The 15,287-nt window shown below is 29.1% G+C and overlaps 2 protein-coding genes across 5 annotated transcripts; one reads left to right on the plus strand and one right to left on the minus strand.

Annotated features, from left to right (window-relative positions):
• Positions 1 to 5,717: 5,717 nt before the first annotated feature.
• LOC141693101 (putative polygalacturonase) lies at positions 5,718 to 10,104 on the minus strand. Of its 2 annotated transcripts, none has more exons than XM_074498107.1 (7): positions 10,017 to 10,104; positions 9,586 to 9,624; positions 8,551 to 8,868; positions 7,781 to 7,901; positions 7,527 to 7,701; positions 7,349 to 7,419; positions 5,718 to 6,577 (listed from the first exon to the last, which is right to left on the minus strand). In XM_074498107.1, the coding sequence occupies exons 2-7, from the start codon at positions 9,601 to 9,603 to the stop codon at positions 5,886 to 5,888; spliced, it is 1,395 nt and encodes a 464-aa protein (XP_074354208.1). In that variant the 5' UTR covers positions 9,604 to 9,624; positions 10,017 to 10,104; the 3' UTR covers positions 5,718 to 5,885. The 2 variants fall into 2 exon arrangements, with proteins under 2 accessions (XP_074354208.1, XP_074354207.1); XM_074498106.1 differs by lacking the exon at positions 10,017 to 10,104 and adding an exon at positions 9,774 to 10,010.
• Positions 10,105 to 12,822: 2,718 nt separating this feature from the next.
• On the plus strand, positions 12,823 to 15,160 carry LOC141690099 (uncharacterized). Of its 3 annotated transcripts, none has more exons than XM_074494714.1 (6): positions 12,823 to 12,945; positions 13,046 to 13,093; positions 13,265 to 13,322; positions 13,414 to 13,536; positions 13,820 to 14,032; positions 14,515 to 15,160. In XM_074494714.1, the coding sequence occupies exons 1-6, from the start codon at positions 12,863 to 12,865 to the stop codon at positions 14,680 to 14,682; spliced, it is 693 nt and encodes a 230-aa protein (XP_074350815.1). In that variant the 5' UTR covers positions 12,823 to 12,862; the 3' UTR covers positions 14,683 to 15,160. The 3 variants fall into 3 exon arrangements, with proteins under 3 accessions (XP_074350815.1, XP_074350814.1, XP_074350816.1); XM_074494713.1 differs by having other exon boundaries at positions 13,411 to 13,536; positions 14,515 to 15,155; XM_074494715.1 differs by having other exon boundaries at positions 13,411 to 13,536; positions 13,820 to 13,987; positions 14,515 to 15,155.
• Positions 15,161 to 15,287: the final 127 nt, after the last annotated feature.

Genomic DNA, 15,287 nt, shown 5'->3' on the forward strand with positions numbered 1-15,287 from the left:
AATTTATCAAATCTTTCTTAGTATTTAACTTTATTGTTGTTGCACGGTAATGTACAAGAATTTGTACAATATTTATAAAAAGTGTAAACCTGCGTCATTGTGTTTTTTGTCAATATTTTATGACTTGTCATTCATAGCTCAGCAGGTATAAGGATTAAACTCGACATGATGTTAATATAAATGACACAACTATACTTTAGGTAAATAAAATCTTTATGTACCCAATTATAAAAATGCAAAGTTTTTTCGGTTAATAAATATTCATCCATGCATATTAGTTTCTGGTGTAAAATGTGTATTGGTACATGACTACATGGTGCATATTACATAACCACTAACGTTGGTTCATACTATCATTGGTTGTATCTGTCAAGTTTTATCCACTGTACATGTGTTGATGAGTCCACGACGCTGTTTACCAATTTAACATCAGAAATGTAGTTTGCAATGTTATTGAAGGTATACGTTGCCTTATAGTTCAACAGAATTTGCTTATTTTATCATACATTTGTATTAGTTTGTGGTGAAAATTGTTATAGATCCCACATATATTTCCCACAAGTATGTTTACCTCTAAAACTCATTGAGGTTGTACTAAAAACCCGACATTACCTGATGTTTTCTACAATCTGAAGTTTTAAGAGGTCACTGACATGTCCCTGATCCTTGGTTTTGGGTTTTTTAAAAAGTGAATGGTAATTAATAATTCTCGTTAATTTTTTTTTAAGATTCATAATATATATATGTAAAAGAATGTTATCCTTGCTAAACTCCATTTTCTACTACTGAAAGTTTAACTCGCACGTTTCTATTAAATGTCAAAATTCAGCAAAAAGACTAATTTATCAGGTACCATAAATTTTAATTAATAAATTACATTTATAATCGTATCCTAAGTAATCTCTAAAGGAGGAACGATTATTTTATAACACCTGATACAAAAAATAAGAACTCCATAATTTTTTTTTATATACTTATTCTAAAATTTGGCTAAACAAAGAATTTCTATAGATGTTTTGAATATTCTGATTTACGGTTGAGCTAAATTTTAATTATTTCGTTAATCTCATTCACAACTCAATTTTATTTTTTTACGAAAAGGGTTCTTAAATGTAATGTTCCTCCATTATGTTTACTATTTTTTCGTGTCTTTTTAACATCATTCGTCATTATTTTAAATATAAGATAACACACATCTAGTAAGTTTGGGTGATCAACAGATTTTGTGACGACTCATGTTAAATTTCATGTATGTCAAGTTTATTGAATGACCAATCTTTGTTCAAATTAGTAAATTTGATACATATCAATTTTTTAATTTATCTTATAAAAAATATCAAACACATTTTTTTGATATAAAATAATCTGTCTTATTGATTAGATGACCACGACAGACTCATAATTTAATTTGACTAAAATTACATAGTAAATCGGGTCATATAGCAGGTGATGAATATTTTTCAAAAAAATGGGCTAAATTCCGAATTCAAATCAAGCTGAAGTATTTCAAGTATTTTTTTTAAGAAAAAAATGGTCTAATTATGATTTTGAATTCAATTGGTACGTTGACCCTTTATAGTCGTGACCCACACACAAGCGCGCACACACATATATACATATATGTATATATATGTATATATATAGAACAAAGTTCTATGAAAACCACTATTTCATCGGAGACCACCTACGTTCTGTAATCAAAACACTATAAAATATATTATTTTATGAAAAATGTTATATGAATATCACTAATTCATTGAAATTATTTAACATCCTTCAAGTTTAAAAAGTAAAATGTGTATATTCTGCAAACTGAACAAATATTCTGCAAACTAAACATGTTTCGTAATATAAAATATTTTATAATATTGTACATGCCGTACATACATGATATTCAAGATTTTAAACAAAGTAATGATGTTTATAGAGCAGGATTTACAAAATAATAAGTTTTGCAATGTTTTATGCAAGATTTTACTTGCAGAATATAAGTGATATATATATATACATGGTAGGCAAATCGAGTCGTCGAGAGATGAAAAAAATACAATGAAGTCGGATTTAAAAAATATTTACAGTTTGACGGGAAAAATCAAATTAAAAATGAAGGGGAAAAGCTGAGATTGTGTGTGGGATGGTGCAGATTAGTTCGGTGTGGTGTTTTGGGGGGCATTAGAATATATTGATCTAATGATTTAGGTTAGTTTATAGTTTGATATATATATATATATATATATATATATATATATATTGCGATTCTATTTCAGTAAATTTCAAAAAAATATAAGGAATTGCAGATTTTAATTTATGTAACAAAGTTTAAAATATATTTTTAAACGTAAAAATGAGTAATAAGTAAGGTATTGATTTGTTAATGCATTATGTTTGACTTGTATTTAAATTCAATTTATTAAAATTAATTTCACAAATAATCTAGCATTTATGTTTAAATTTAAATAAAAGGTCTAAGTATTAAATGATACTCATATAAAATATAAGTGATGATTTGGTATAGTAATTTAAAAATATATTAATAAATGAGAATGCTGAGTTTCAATTCTCAGTATATTAGCTTCAACTAGCTTAAAAGTCGTGCGATGCACGGACTGCATAATTTTTTTTAATATTACATAATTTTAAAAATAAATACTTGAATTCAATTCTTAATTTTGTTCATTTAAAATTTTAAATGATATAACTTCATGATAATTATATAAGTATTCATAACTTTTTAAAACATTTAAACTTATTTAAAGTGATAACATTGATAAGGGGAAATATTATTATTATAAAATTATTATTTTATTAAGGGTAAAAATATAATGTCTCCATAATGTTGGAACCCTAAAAAAATATTCTTTTAGCATGATAATTACTTAATTGATTAACTATAACTCTATAAAAGATATTTGAAAAAGACAATATTAGTGATTGAACGATATAGTTTTATTGATAATTTTAAGTGTATTTAAAAAAATTATGTTTTAAATAAAATTTGATTTTTTATTTCACATGAATAGGATACGAATTATACTTAGTCTAATATTAATTTGATTTATCTCGGATCAGTGATTTACATTATTTTATTTTCGCCTAATGCCCAATACACCGACCAAATCAAACTAATTATTTTTAGTTTGATTTTGATTTTTTTTAAAAGTCCGGATCAATAAGATAATTTTATTTTAGACTGAATAATTGGTATATATATATATATATATTTGGTCGGATTATATTTTTATTTTAGTTTTGTATTAGCCTGAATCAATTGTATAATGTATTTTTTTATCCTAGATAAATAATATATATTATTTTGTTTATCCAAGTTCATTAGTATAAATTTTTTAAGAGAATTTATAATATTATTATTTTATCTTAGTCTGAGTCACATTAAGTTGAATTTAATATATAAATTATAGTGATATAGAGTTCGATATAAAATAGAATTGAAATTGATAAAATAATAGAGGAAGTTGATTTCAATATTAATTAGAATTAGAATTGATCGACCCAATAATTAGAATTAGAATTATTAAGTAAGGGTAATTAAGTAATTTCAGCAAATACCGACCGACCGACTACCAAACTTTTAATGTTTCGTCTATTTTTTTTTTCCTATTTTGTTTATGTAATTGAATTGTAAGATAATACTTACTTTAATAATATTTGTCTTTAATTAATACTAAAAATTATATAAAACAAATATTTTTTAATGTGGACCAGTAAAAAATAAATAATAATTAAGTAGCTGAAAGAGGTAATTTATTAGTTATTAGTGATTATAATATTATTATCCTATTTTATTAAATAAACTTGTCTGTGATATTTAGAGAAGTTGTTTTAATTGAGAGAAATAGAAAAGGTAACGTATTATAGTTGGAAACGATTTTTTTTTATATTATTATACTAAGGGTGTGATATTTAAAGAAGTTGTTTTAATTGAGAGAAATAAAAAAGGTAAGGTGTTATAGTTGAAAACGATTTATATTTATTTTTCTATTATAATTCGATTACTAAGACTAATAAAACTTTTAAGTAAATAAGGGTAATTCAGTAAATTCAGCGTATACCAAAAAATAGATACCGTACCAAAACTTTCAATATTTCGTCTTTTATATAATAGTAATAAATAGATAGCTTAAAAATTGAATCGAGGCCAGAGAAGTACTTAAGTTATATCATTTAAATGAAATTTAGTGTGATGATTTTTGATATTTTTTTTACTATTTATTTATTTTTTTTATTTTTTTTTATTTTTTTTATCGTAGGTGATCGTGCTAAAACACTCCCCAAACAGCTTAACGTTTACGTTATAAGAGAACTCAAAAGCTTCCCGTTAGCATTTTCATTTCCAATTATTCTTAGATGAACGCAAATATCTGCGGGTGATTATGCAATTTTCGATGACTGTTTGATATTCTTAACTTCAAGATTAGTTTTTAAAAAAACTTCACGATTTTATCCTCTTCAAATAATACTCCCTCCGTCCCTCCCAAATGTTTACATTTGGGTGGGGCGCGGAGTTTAAGAAAAATGATAAAATAGTGGAGAAAAGTTGAAAAAATGAGTAAAGTAGTGGGACCGATTAATATTATATGTATAAAGTGGTTATAGTGGAGGAAAATAGTGGATGTAGTTAATTTAAAAATTATAAAAACTTTACTATTTTTGGAAAGTTTTGAAATGTAAACAATTGGATGGGACATCCCAAAAAGGAAAGTGTAAACAAATGGGAGGGACAGAGGGAGTACATTCTTTATTTTTTACACGTATTTCTACTAGTAGAAAATATTTATTTATACTATATTATAATAACTGGAATGAGCTATAATTTGGCTCAACGGTTGTTCCCTAATTTTAATTATTAAATAAATAAATAATGTTACATATCCGCTAAACTACTAAATTATTAAACTATTAGATATAGTCTACTAAATAAATAAATAAAGTATTATATATCCACTAAATTACTAAATCATTAAACTACTATATATATTTTACTTATCTTACTAAACTACGACCACGGCTTATTCTATTATTTAAAAATAAATAAATAAAATTATATAACCTCTAAACTACTTCTTAAACTACTATAGTCATACTTATTCTACTTGATATATTTGAGGGGGAATTAAAGGATATCATTGTATCCTGTTACATGTTTCCTATTCTTCTGACCAAACAAATCCAGGGTAAACAGATATATTTTTTTCCCCGATATATATAAGCTTCCAAAGCATTTTTCATCGTAAAATATTCTTAGCTCATACTCCCTCTGTTTCATTTTACCCTCTGTTTCATTTTAACTTTTTCTGCACATATTTCAAGATACTTTGACCGCATAGTAAAAATTATTATTTTTAAAAATTTTCTTTTTTAAATAAAAGTTTAAGTTATATATTTTTATTCAGAAAAAGAAAATTTTAAAAATTATTATTTTAATAATGCGGTCAAAACATTTCGAAATGAGTGCAAAAAATTAAACGACTATTAAAATGAAACAGAGGGAGTAGTAAATTTCCGAGGCAGCACTGTTCGATGACAGCTCTTCTCGATGTTCTTGACGGCATGTTCTCATGCGCCTTCAAACAAATTTGCAATACCAAGAGTGCTTGATACTCTAAACAAAATCATAAGATAAGGATGAGGATAATATAGTGGTGTCGAAAAGAAACTGTTTTCGATTCTCCTATCCCCTCCTTGTAATAAAAACGAAATGAAATAAAAAAAACATGTATCTATAAATCACTCTGGTTATTGTCGCTGCACAAAAAAATTACATAGAAAACTTTGCAATTCAGGAAGAAACTGTTTTTGAAATGGCAAGAATCAAATCAATTGCAAAACCATTTCTGAGGGGAAGGGGTGGCATTTGTATACCATATTTACAAGGATTCCGACCAAGTACCTTTGTTTTGAGGAGAAATACCCCGCAAGTGATTTGACATGCGGTAACACTTTGACTCTGGGTTTATTTTGGACTTGAGCGGCTGACAAATATCTGGAGAAACCTTGTCTGAATATCCTTCTATATTTGAGCAAGTCCATGGAGATTTTGAGCTTACATCAAGAATAATGTCAGATAGACAAATGTGTTTGAATGTATCTCCTTCTATTCCCTCTAGAAGACCCGCAACTTCAATCTTTTCTCCAGTAACATTTTGAATGCTAATCTTTTCTATCACAGGAAGAGCATTTGGATCATAAGACTCATCAGGGTGCTCCCCATAATTACCATTAAACTTAATAGCAACTTTAAGATTTGACAAGACCACCCCGGTTATGAATATATTTCTCACATAACCTCCCCGTCCACGCGCCGTCTTTATTGAAATACCTCTGTTAGAGTTAAAAAAATGTATATCTTCTACATGGACTTGTGACACACCTCCGGACATCTCACTGCCAATTGCAATGCCCGAGCTAGATGTAGTCTGTCCAACAAGTCGGTGGATGATAATATTCGTACTAGGATGAGCATAAGATATGCCATACTCATCCCACCCACTTTTAATGGCTATGATATCATCCCCTGTGGTTATGTAGCAATCTTCAATGCAAACATCATCTGAAGAGTCTGAATACATTTAATATATCAGTTAGAAGTCCAATAAAAAATTTGACAGAGTAACAAAGCTCATACAGTTCCTGTCCAAAGAAATATTCAAAAAAGAAGAAATCTAGATTTCTCTGTTGTCTTTCCTAAGTTGCATTTCACAATTCAAACAATAAAGTGGCCCTCAAAATTCCTGCATATTCAAGCAAATTTGGTGATATCATGCCATCTGTTTTATACAATTTAGTGTTAGACTTGAAGATGAGGACCCTTATGTTAGTTTCTGGGTTATCTCGAGGGGCAAAAGTATAGCAGGCGGACATATATTTACTATCAGTAGACCTTGGTGTAAACAAATCCCTAACGTCCAACTCCAGTTTTTACTATGGCTAAGTTTATACTGTTGTACACTGGTACAATATCTTCATTTAACTGAGTAGTACAGCCAAGGTGATCTGCATCTGCTGCTTTAATTCTTGGCAGCCAGGAAAGACCCATATTAATATGAAATTTCAGTAAGATCTATAGTTTATGAGGTAATATTATTTCAAAATGTTCATGGTGAAAATCTTCGAAAAGATAATTTGATAAAAGTTGAACCAATTCTCTTGACACGCATACATTTCCATATATAACTGCAACTGCCGTTTGTTTTAGGTAAATGTAATCTGTTGCATCAAAACTATAAAAGAAATTATAAAGTCTTGAAAGCTATGGAAGAGAATTAGTCACGGGTCACGGAAGGCTGTAAATATGATATAGAGGAACCTTTTTTTAGTCAAGAAAACTAACCTGGATCAATCCCATCTGTGTTTGGTGAATCAAGAGGAGCAATAATTGTCAGATTCTGGATAATAACCTTGCTGTTCAAAGAGAAAAACACATTCTTAGCACTCTACATACAAATAAGATTTCAATTAGGAACATACTGATAACAGAAGGGTAAGAATTAGTTAGACATGTTTAGTACCTGCAGTATACAGGGTGGATGTTCCAGAAAGGTGAATTAAGAAAGGTCAGATTCGAAATGATAACATCTGTGGAGTCTATCAACTCAACCATATGAGGCCTGGTATAATTTAATGTTTTAGTTCGGAACCAATTCCACCAGACACTGCCTTGACCATCAATCGTTCCATTATCACCTGCACGGAAAACTCTGTTGATACTGATTTAAACAAAACTCATAAGCAAATCACATTTCTTAAAGAGAGAATTATTGACCTGTTATAATAACATCTGTCAGATTGCGTCCATAGATAAGGCTTCTATGCCTTCCACCAGGCAATTCCCTACCACGGCCATAAGATGGTAAAGGATCGATGACTGGCCAATGATCAGAGTTCTGAAAGCAATGCAATGTATTCTAGTTTGTGACATGATTACATAAATGAAATTCTACTGACCTTGATTCACAAGGCAAAAGACATCGCCAGAATTTTTAAGTGAGCATTGCATTAAGACTACTAAAAAAAGAGGGAGTATAAGTAGAACACACACACACACAGGGTTAAGTAGGATAACTGAGTGTGGCCATTATTCTACTACAAAGAACATAGATACTTAGTCTGACAGATAACTGCAAAATAAAGGTAATGTTTTGTAAAATATGATTGAATGAAGGGTTATTAAAAATTGGTCATAGACAATAAACTCCCTATCTCTGTCAAAGCACAAACATACAAGACAGGGAACGTTTAAATAACTTAGTAGCATAATAAAAAAAACCAATTAGCTATAATACTTAATTTTAACATCATAGAGGTATTAAACCATAATAAATAAACCAATTAGCTATAATACTTCAACATCTCATTGTATTAAACCTTAGATTTAGGATATATCAACATTTGTAGAAAACCATAAGTAAGAAAGATTCAATGAAACCTAGCTAACTGATCTGCCATTACAAAGGAAAATGTTGTAGAAGGGCTAATAAATTATTCTAATATGGAAGATGATTCAAGGTACTGATTATAAGGGTGGATGCTCACCGTAGATGCAAGAATCTGTGCATCTTTATCTAACCGCAGCGTTAAGTGACTGATTAGCATGAAGCTTCCTGTCAACCACCGCCCTTCTGGGACAAAAAGCTGGGCCCCGCCCTTATCAGCAAATGAATTCAGATAGAAGATTGCATTCTCAAATGCTTTAGTATTCATCGTCACCCCATCACCAACTGCACCGAATTCAGTAATAGAGACACTGTGGGGGCGAACAATCGCCGAACTAGTCTCTCTGCAAAGTGAGCTTCCACTTACAAGCCCTGGAGGTTCACCAAACAATAACAGTTCCAGAACTAAAGCCACCAACTGTTGGAAATATAGGAACATAAATGTTCGTTAGTGGGCACATACTTCAGTTTTAGTTAGGTGCCAAGTCAATTTACATTAGTGCCAATGCAAATTTATCAACTCAATGTGCATGACCAACACGAGATCATACTCCACTCAACTAAATACTTTCCCATCATCAGTGTAAAATTCAAATTGTAATAGGATTCTATCTTCATCTCCGTGCTCAAAACTTTACAATGTAGAACTAAGGATCTAGCAACAACTAATTTCAAATACAAATCATATTCTTCAATTCAAAAAAAATCTAAATTCAGTCATTCTGACACAATACTCAACTACAATCTTTATAGTTCAGAAGACATAAAGTAAAGACATTTCACCACAAGATGCCAGTAAAAAGCTGGTAAATTTATAATTACAGCTTTTCGACAAATTACGCAAAAGAAAACCATAAAGTTCCCAGAATTCAGCTATCACCTCAGCAAAAGTAATCACAGAACACACTCTATCAGATCCCAATGATAAAAATTTAACTTGTTAATTACAGTCACAAAACTAAAAAATAAACAGACCAGGAAAATGATTTTACAGATCTTAAATGCTCTAATCATCAAATCAAATAACATAAAATACAAGAATCAAGATCCTTACACACAATGTGGAATCAAGAACACACAAAACAGGCATAAACAAACTCAAATTCACAAAATTGTATGTAAAAACAATACTTACAGCAAAAGATCTCTTCATTGACTTAGATCTTCAAGAACCCTTCAAGCCCAAACCACCAAAAAAATTATAAAAAACAAACAAAATGTCAATAAAAAATTGCAAGAATTCTTGGGATTGTTGATCAAGATAAAAAAGACTAATTAAATGAAATGGGCACTTGACAAAACATAAAAAGATTCAATCTTTACCAATAAAATTGAAAAAACAATAAAAATGATTGAATAGGCCCCAAAAAACAAAGCAGTAGGACCCCTCTTGTCTAAATTGGCAGCCCTTATGAATTGGGTTTGCAGGAAAAAATATATACAAATGTGGGTTGTGTGTATAATTTGTATAGACACAAGGGTGAATCAAGATCAAAGACTTGAACTTTAAAGAGAAAGATGAGAAGAGAGTAGTGAGTTCAGTGAGTCATAACTGGAAGTACTTACACATAGACACATAAACCGGACAGTGTTGCACAAGGGCCTGTTTTTATTGTTTTTGTTGGCAACACTTTTGCTAACATCACCCCTTTTTCATTAGGGATTAATCTTTGGATGATTAGCTTTTTAGGGTAAAACTAATGTAGGTTATATTTGATTTTGAGATTATTTGGTCATGTTTGTACAAATATGATACTCAGAGATACGGGCCTTATTTATTCACATAAAAAAAGGATGATCATATTAATGTTTATTTTGATTAGATTATTTTATATGAAATTTTTTTATTTAGTAGTTTAGGACATAAAAATGATATTTTAAATAGGAAAAAAATGAATGTATTTTACTATGGTTAGAAATAACAAGTTATTTTGGTAAAAATTTATATGAAATATTTTGGTTAAGGAGTATAGGACATAAATATGGTATTTTAAATAGAAAAAATTATGAATGTATTATACAATGGTTAGAAATAATAACTAAAGGAATATTGTTTTTTATACAGTCAAGTAGAGTTTTGAAAATTATTCATTTTAAAAGTATATTCTAAAAACAACCTAATAAATCATAAAATTTAATTAACTCGCAAAATTATCTTACAATTTTTTAAATATTCATTTCCTCAAATTTAACATTGGCAATTATGTAACATAAAATAGAGGAAAACCTGAATTTACAATATAACATTATAGTTCTAACAATATATTCTTTTGTCGGAAATTAATAAATAAAAAAATGAAGGAGACAGTTATTTAAATAATATACACAAAATAAACACTTAAAATTCTAAAAAACAAAAAAAAATTGACAATCTTAAAGAAAGAATAGCCGAAAAATCAAACAAAAAGGATTTATGTATAAAATTCCCAAATTAGATAATTTCAGATGAAATTGAAATTCACAAATAAAGCATATAATAATTTTTGTGAGAAATGCCACTTAATCAATTAAACTCATTTTTAAAATCGAAACTAATCAATTAAAATACTGTATTATGATTTATATTTATTAATAATATTTTATTATTATCTACTACTTTATCACTGATTTAAATTTTACGTATTTATTAAGGAAAAACTGGACCTATTTCTATAATCATGCCAACGGACCTTCACTGTCTGAACTTGCAAACACTTTACAGAACACTCATGTCCTAATACCGGTTATTAAATTTAATTTGTCGTTCACAGATCAAACTATACTGCTGCTCACTGCTGCTCTACCTAGTTCAGCTGCATGACTGGATGAGAATGAACCCAAAAACGTTTGACAAGGATCAGAACACATACTATCTCATGTTCTCCTCTGCAAAGGTTTCCAATGCAAGAATCCTATGTTTTCTTCTCAATCCAGACAAACTTTACGCAAGTACCATCTCTTTCGGCTATCATTTTGACTTTTTCATATTGTACATTGTTATTTGTTTTTATGGTACAGAATTCGCACCCGCATAAAATTCACGGGCTCACGGAATAGCATAAGTGAATCAAGATAAACCGTATTTAAGCGGCACACTCGGGTTCATGAGACATAATTATAAATTCTATTCTCATGTGACCAAAAGGATAATTATACTCTATTTAATAAACTGAGTCTTGTTAGAGAAAATGTATATTTGATAAAATAGATTAATTCTCGATTTTCAAAAAGATTATCAAAATATAAATTATCTATTTTTTTATAAATTATCTATTTTTTGTTGATAGCTAAATAGTCAGAAATCGAACTATTTACCTCTATTTGAGAAATCAAGATCTCACATCAACTTATGTTAATAAAAAAAATCGTTTTTTTATTGATAGTTTTTTTGTTCTAACAAATCTCAAATCTCAGAATGAGTGAGAATCAATTCTGGTACGATAAAAGATTTAATCATCTTAATCATAATATTAAAAACACGTCATATCTGAGAAAATTTTAAAATACCTAACATTCCTCGGAAAAGGAATTTGATTTTAAAATGCATGAGATTTTTTCATATTTAAATTAATTTATCCACAAATAATTGAAATATCCAATAAATAAGTAAAGACAGAAAATTTCCATTATATCATGGTATTCATAAAAAAATTATATATATATATATATATATCTTACATTAAAAAGGTTATTTTCACCAAAAAAAAAAAAGTTACTTCGTTTTGTTTTAAGAGGCAATAAAAACTAATCTATATATTATAAATTGCTGAATAACCCTTTTCTAAGTTTTATATCCATATTTTGGCTCGGATATAATTTTTAACTTTAATTTGACCCAGTGGACTATCCATTTTAGGTTTGGTATCCATATTAGGTTTATAAAAGATCCATATATTTATTATGACCCATTTTAATTATAGACTTTTGCAATATAATTATGAACATGAATTGTATTACTTATTTTAAGTTTTTAATACAAATTTGACAATCTATTTATAAAAATAATCTCATAAAATATATAACATAAAAATAACTTATGTAACGAAAGTACTTCTTAAATAAATTTATCATAGTATTTAGATGAAATACACTTATTATATAGATAACTTAATCTTTCAGAATTATATTATTTAATTTTAATTATAAATTTATTTATTTATTTTATTAAATAATTTTTGAAATACAGTGTGCAAAGCACGGGATATAAACTAGTAAATTATAATACTCGTAACTGACTTAACTGGGCTGGGCCATGAAAAACCCAACAAATATGTATAAAAGGGCTAAACAGATTCTTACATCGGCTTTTACAAACTTGGGTTATCATTGGGCCTGCCGGGGGGGTTATATTAGGGTTTTAGAAATCCAAATTAACAGCTTTTAAAAAGCCATCAAACTATTTAAATTAAATTAAAAAAATTAATGAAAATAAAATGACAAGGAAGAACAAAAAAGGAGCAAAAACCCACAAAGAATCATCGCATTCTGCTAGTGTCCATCAATCAAAACAAGTAATGTAAGTATATATATCCATGTTTGTGTGTATATTTAGTATTTGAACTAATGGGTTGTCAAGAAACATGACTAAATTTGTGTGTATATATGAATGTTTTTAGTTGCTTTGATGGTGAGAATCTTGTTCAGCTGCTTAAATCAATTCAGAGGTAAATATTTTCTAAGCATTTTTGATTTTTTTGTTAATTTAGTGAATTTTTTTTGATAAAAATTGAATCTTGAATTGGTTTGATGAACCCTTTTAATTTTTTGTTAATGTGGTGAGATTCTTGTGATAAAAAAATGAATCTTTAATGGTTTTGATGATTGAATGTTAACAGAGAGATAGAGTCTGCACGAATTTTGGATAGTGTGGTGCCTGATAAGATATGGGTCAAGGTTAACTTCTTATATATGCTTTGACTTTCGGTTACTTGTTTAGTTTCTGTGTAAATTGGAATTGGAATTGATTGATTTTGAATAACAGCAGCAGTTTTCGATAGGAGTCAATGATGTTACGAGGGTTCTTGAGAGGATGCCCGCTGTGGTTGCAACAGCTGACAGCTCTATTTTGATGATCGGAAGTGGAAACAGTAAGAATGTTGGACTGCAGGTTATTTCTTTGCCTGATTTTGGTTATTGGCTGACTAATTGTCTAATGTTAATTGTTAGTATAGTGTATTTTGAATGTACATTGTTTACTTCTCCTTAATGCTTTCGTACCTTTGTTGTGTGTAATTGTGGCCCTTTTTCGTTTATATCTTCTCCAAAACAACGCTTAATTTTTAAATTTTTAAGCCTTAAAGTGATTAATTTAACGCGGTGGAATTGTGATGTTATTCATTATGGAGACGGAGATTTTTGATGTTGTGTGTTTTTGAATATGTAAAATACAGGCTATACTATTGGCTTCGGATTGCTACCCACAAATGCTGACAAAACATTTGCCGAGCTTAGCCTCTTCGAAGAATGTACCACTGATATATGTGAAGGATAAGAGACGAGGTTCACTAAGATTGGGTGATTTGGTCAAGTTGAAAACTACCATTGCTATAGGAGTTAAGGTAAATGTCAAACTTTTGAAAACTGCCATTGCTATAGGAGTTAAGGTAAATGTCAAACTTTTGAAAACTGCCATTGCTGTAGGAATTAAGGTTAATTTCATCATTTTCTGTATATTAGAGTGACACAAATATGTAAATATAGGCTGTGATTATATTAGGCAACGTTCAACAGTAATAGGATAACAATATTACAAAATAGATTTGACAAATTTGTGTGGCCTCTTAGTTAAAGAATAAATGTTTGTGGGGAATTATAGATGTTCAACAGAATTTTGAGTACTCAAGCAGTATCCCTTCTTTTTTACTCTTGTATCGTGTTTGTTTTCATTTAGACTACCAAATTTTTTTCAACCTCTATACAAACTTCATAATTATTATTAGGTAAATATACGTTCAAAATTAAAGGTATATAAACTTGATAGAATACATTCTTATATTTTTTTGTGTTATAAAGTGCTTGCTTGCTTGATTAAAATGTCTTAGTGAATATGCTATTAATAATATTTGATTTCTTGTATGTCATATAGGATAGAGGAAATGGCATTAATCAGCTTATTGAGAATATATTGAATGATCAAGAGTCGCATGGTCTAGACGGTCTAAAATCATCAAATGTGGATATGCTTGCTATAACCGAGAAGGTACCAGTCGAGGTAATAAAAGGTTCCATCCAGGAGACCAGGACAGAAGAGTAACACAGATAAACTCCTTCATGCAAATCTTAGCTTGGACATATACATAAATGTACTCAATTCTTGGTTAAAAATCTACAACTTTGAAGATTGGTTCCTCCTCTACAGTCTTCGACCAAGCTGTATCATACTCTACATCATTTAGGCTGATTGCATATTAGAGGTAATGCAAGGCGACCTTATGAGTTATGATTTCAAGAGAGTAGAAAATCTGTAATCGACTTGATGCTTTTTTAAGCGTGTAAGACTTGATGCTTTTTTAAGCGTGTAATGGTTACACTACGCCACCTGCCTAGAATAGAAAAAAAAAGATGATTTGAACAATTTTGGAATGAAGATATCAACATCATTTAGCACATGTCGGAGACAAATTGTCATGTAAAGCAGAAGATAGGCTGACTCCCAAATCCTTGTCAATTTTATAATTTTCTTTTCCTTAAAAAAGTGGTTGAGATTGTGACATTACCACTTTAAAAGAAATTATGTTAAAATGTTGCAAATGAAAATTTATAATTTTTTGTTTCTAGTTTTCCTTTTGCACCATACAATAGCTGCATTCACATAATAAAGGTACTGCATTGGTTGCGAGTTTTTGACAAATAAATTAT

The sequence above is a fragment of the Apium graveolens genome, chromosome 10 (genome assembly GCF_009905375.1).
Source record: "Apium graveolens cultivar Ventura chromosome 10, ASM990537v1, whole genome shotgun sequence".
In the NCBI taxonomy this organism is placed as follows: domain Eukaryota; kingdom Viridiplantae; phylum Streptophyta; class Magnoliopsida; order Apiales; family Apiaceae; genus Apium; species Apium graveolens.

Coding starts and splice junctions, on each gene's coding strand:
- LOC141693101 (XM_074498107.1), bottom strand. Junction 7,902..8,550: donor CACAGATTCTTGCATCTACG/GTGAGCATCCAC, acceptor CATTGCTTTCAG/AACTCTGATCATTGGCCAGT. Junction 6,578..7,348: donor CACAGATGGGATTGATCCAG/GTTAGTTTTCTT, acceptor AAATGTATTCAG/ACTCTTCAGATGATGTTTGC.
- LOC141690099 (XM_074494713.1), top strand. CDS start 12,863: ATGACAAGGAAGAACAAAAAAGGAGCAAAAACCCACAAAGAATCATCG. Junction 13,323..13,410: donor CTGATAAGATATGGGTCAAG/GTTAACTTCTTA, acceptor TTTGAATAACAG/CAGCAGTTTTCGATAGGAGT. Junction 13,537..13,819: donor GTAAGAATGTTGGACTGCAG/GTTATTTCTTTG, acceptor TGTAAAATACAG/GCTATACTATTGGCTTCGGA.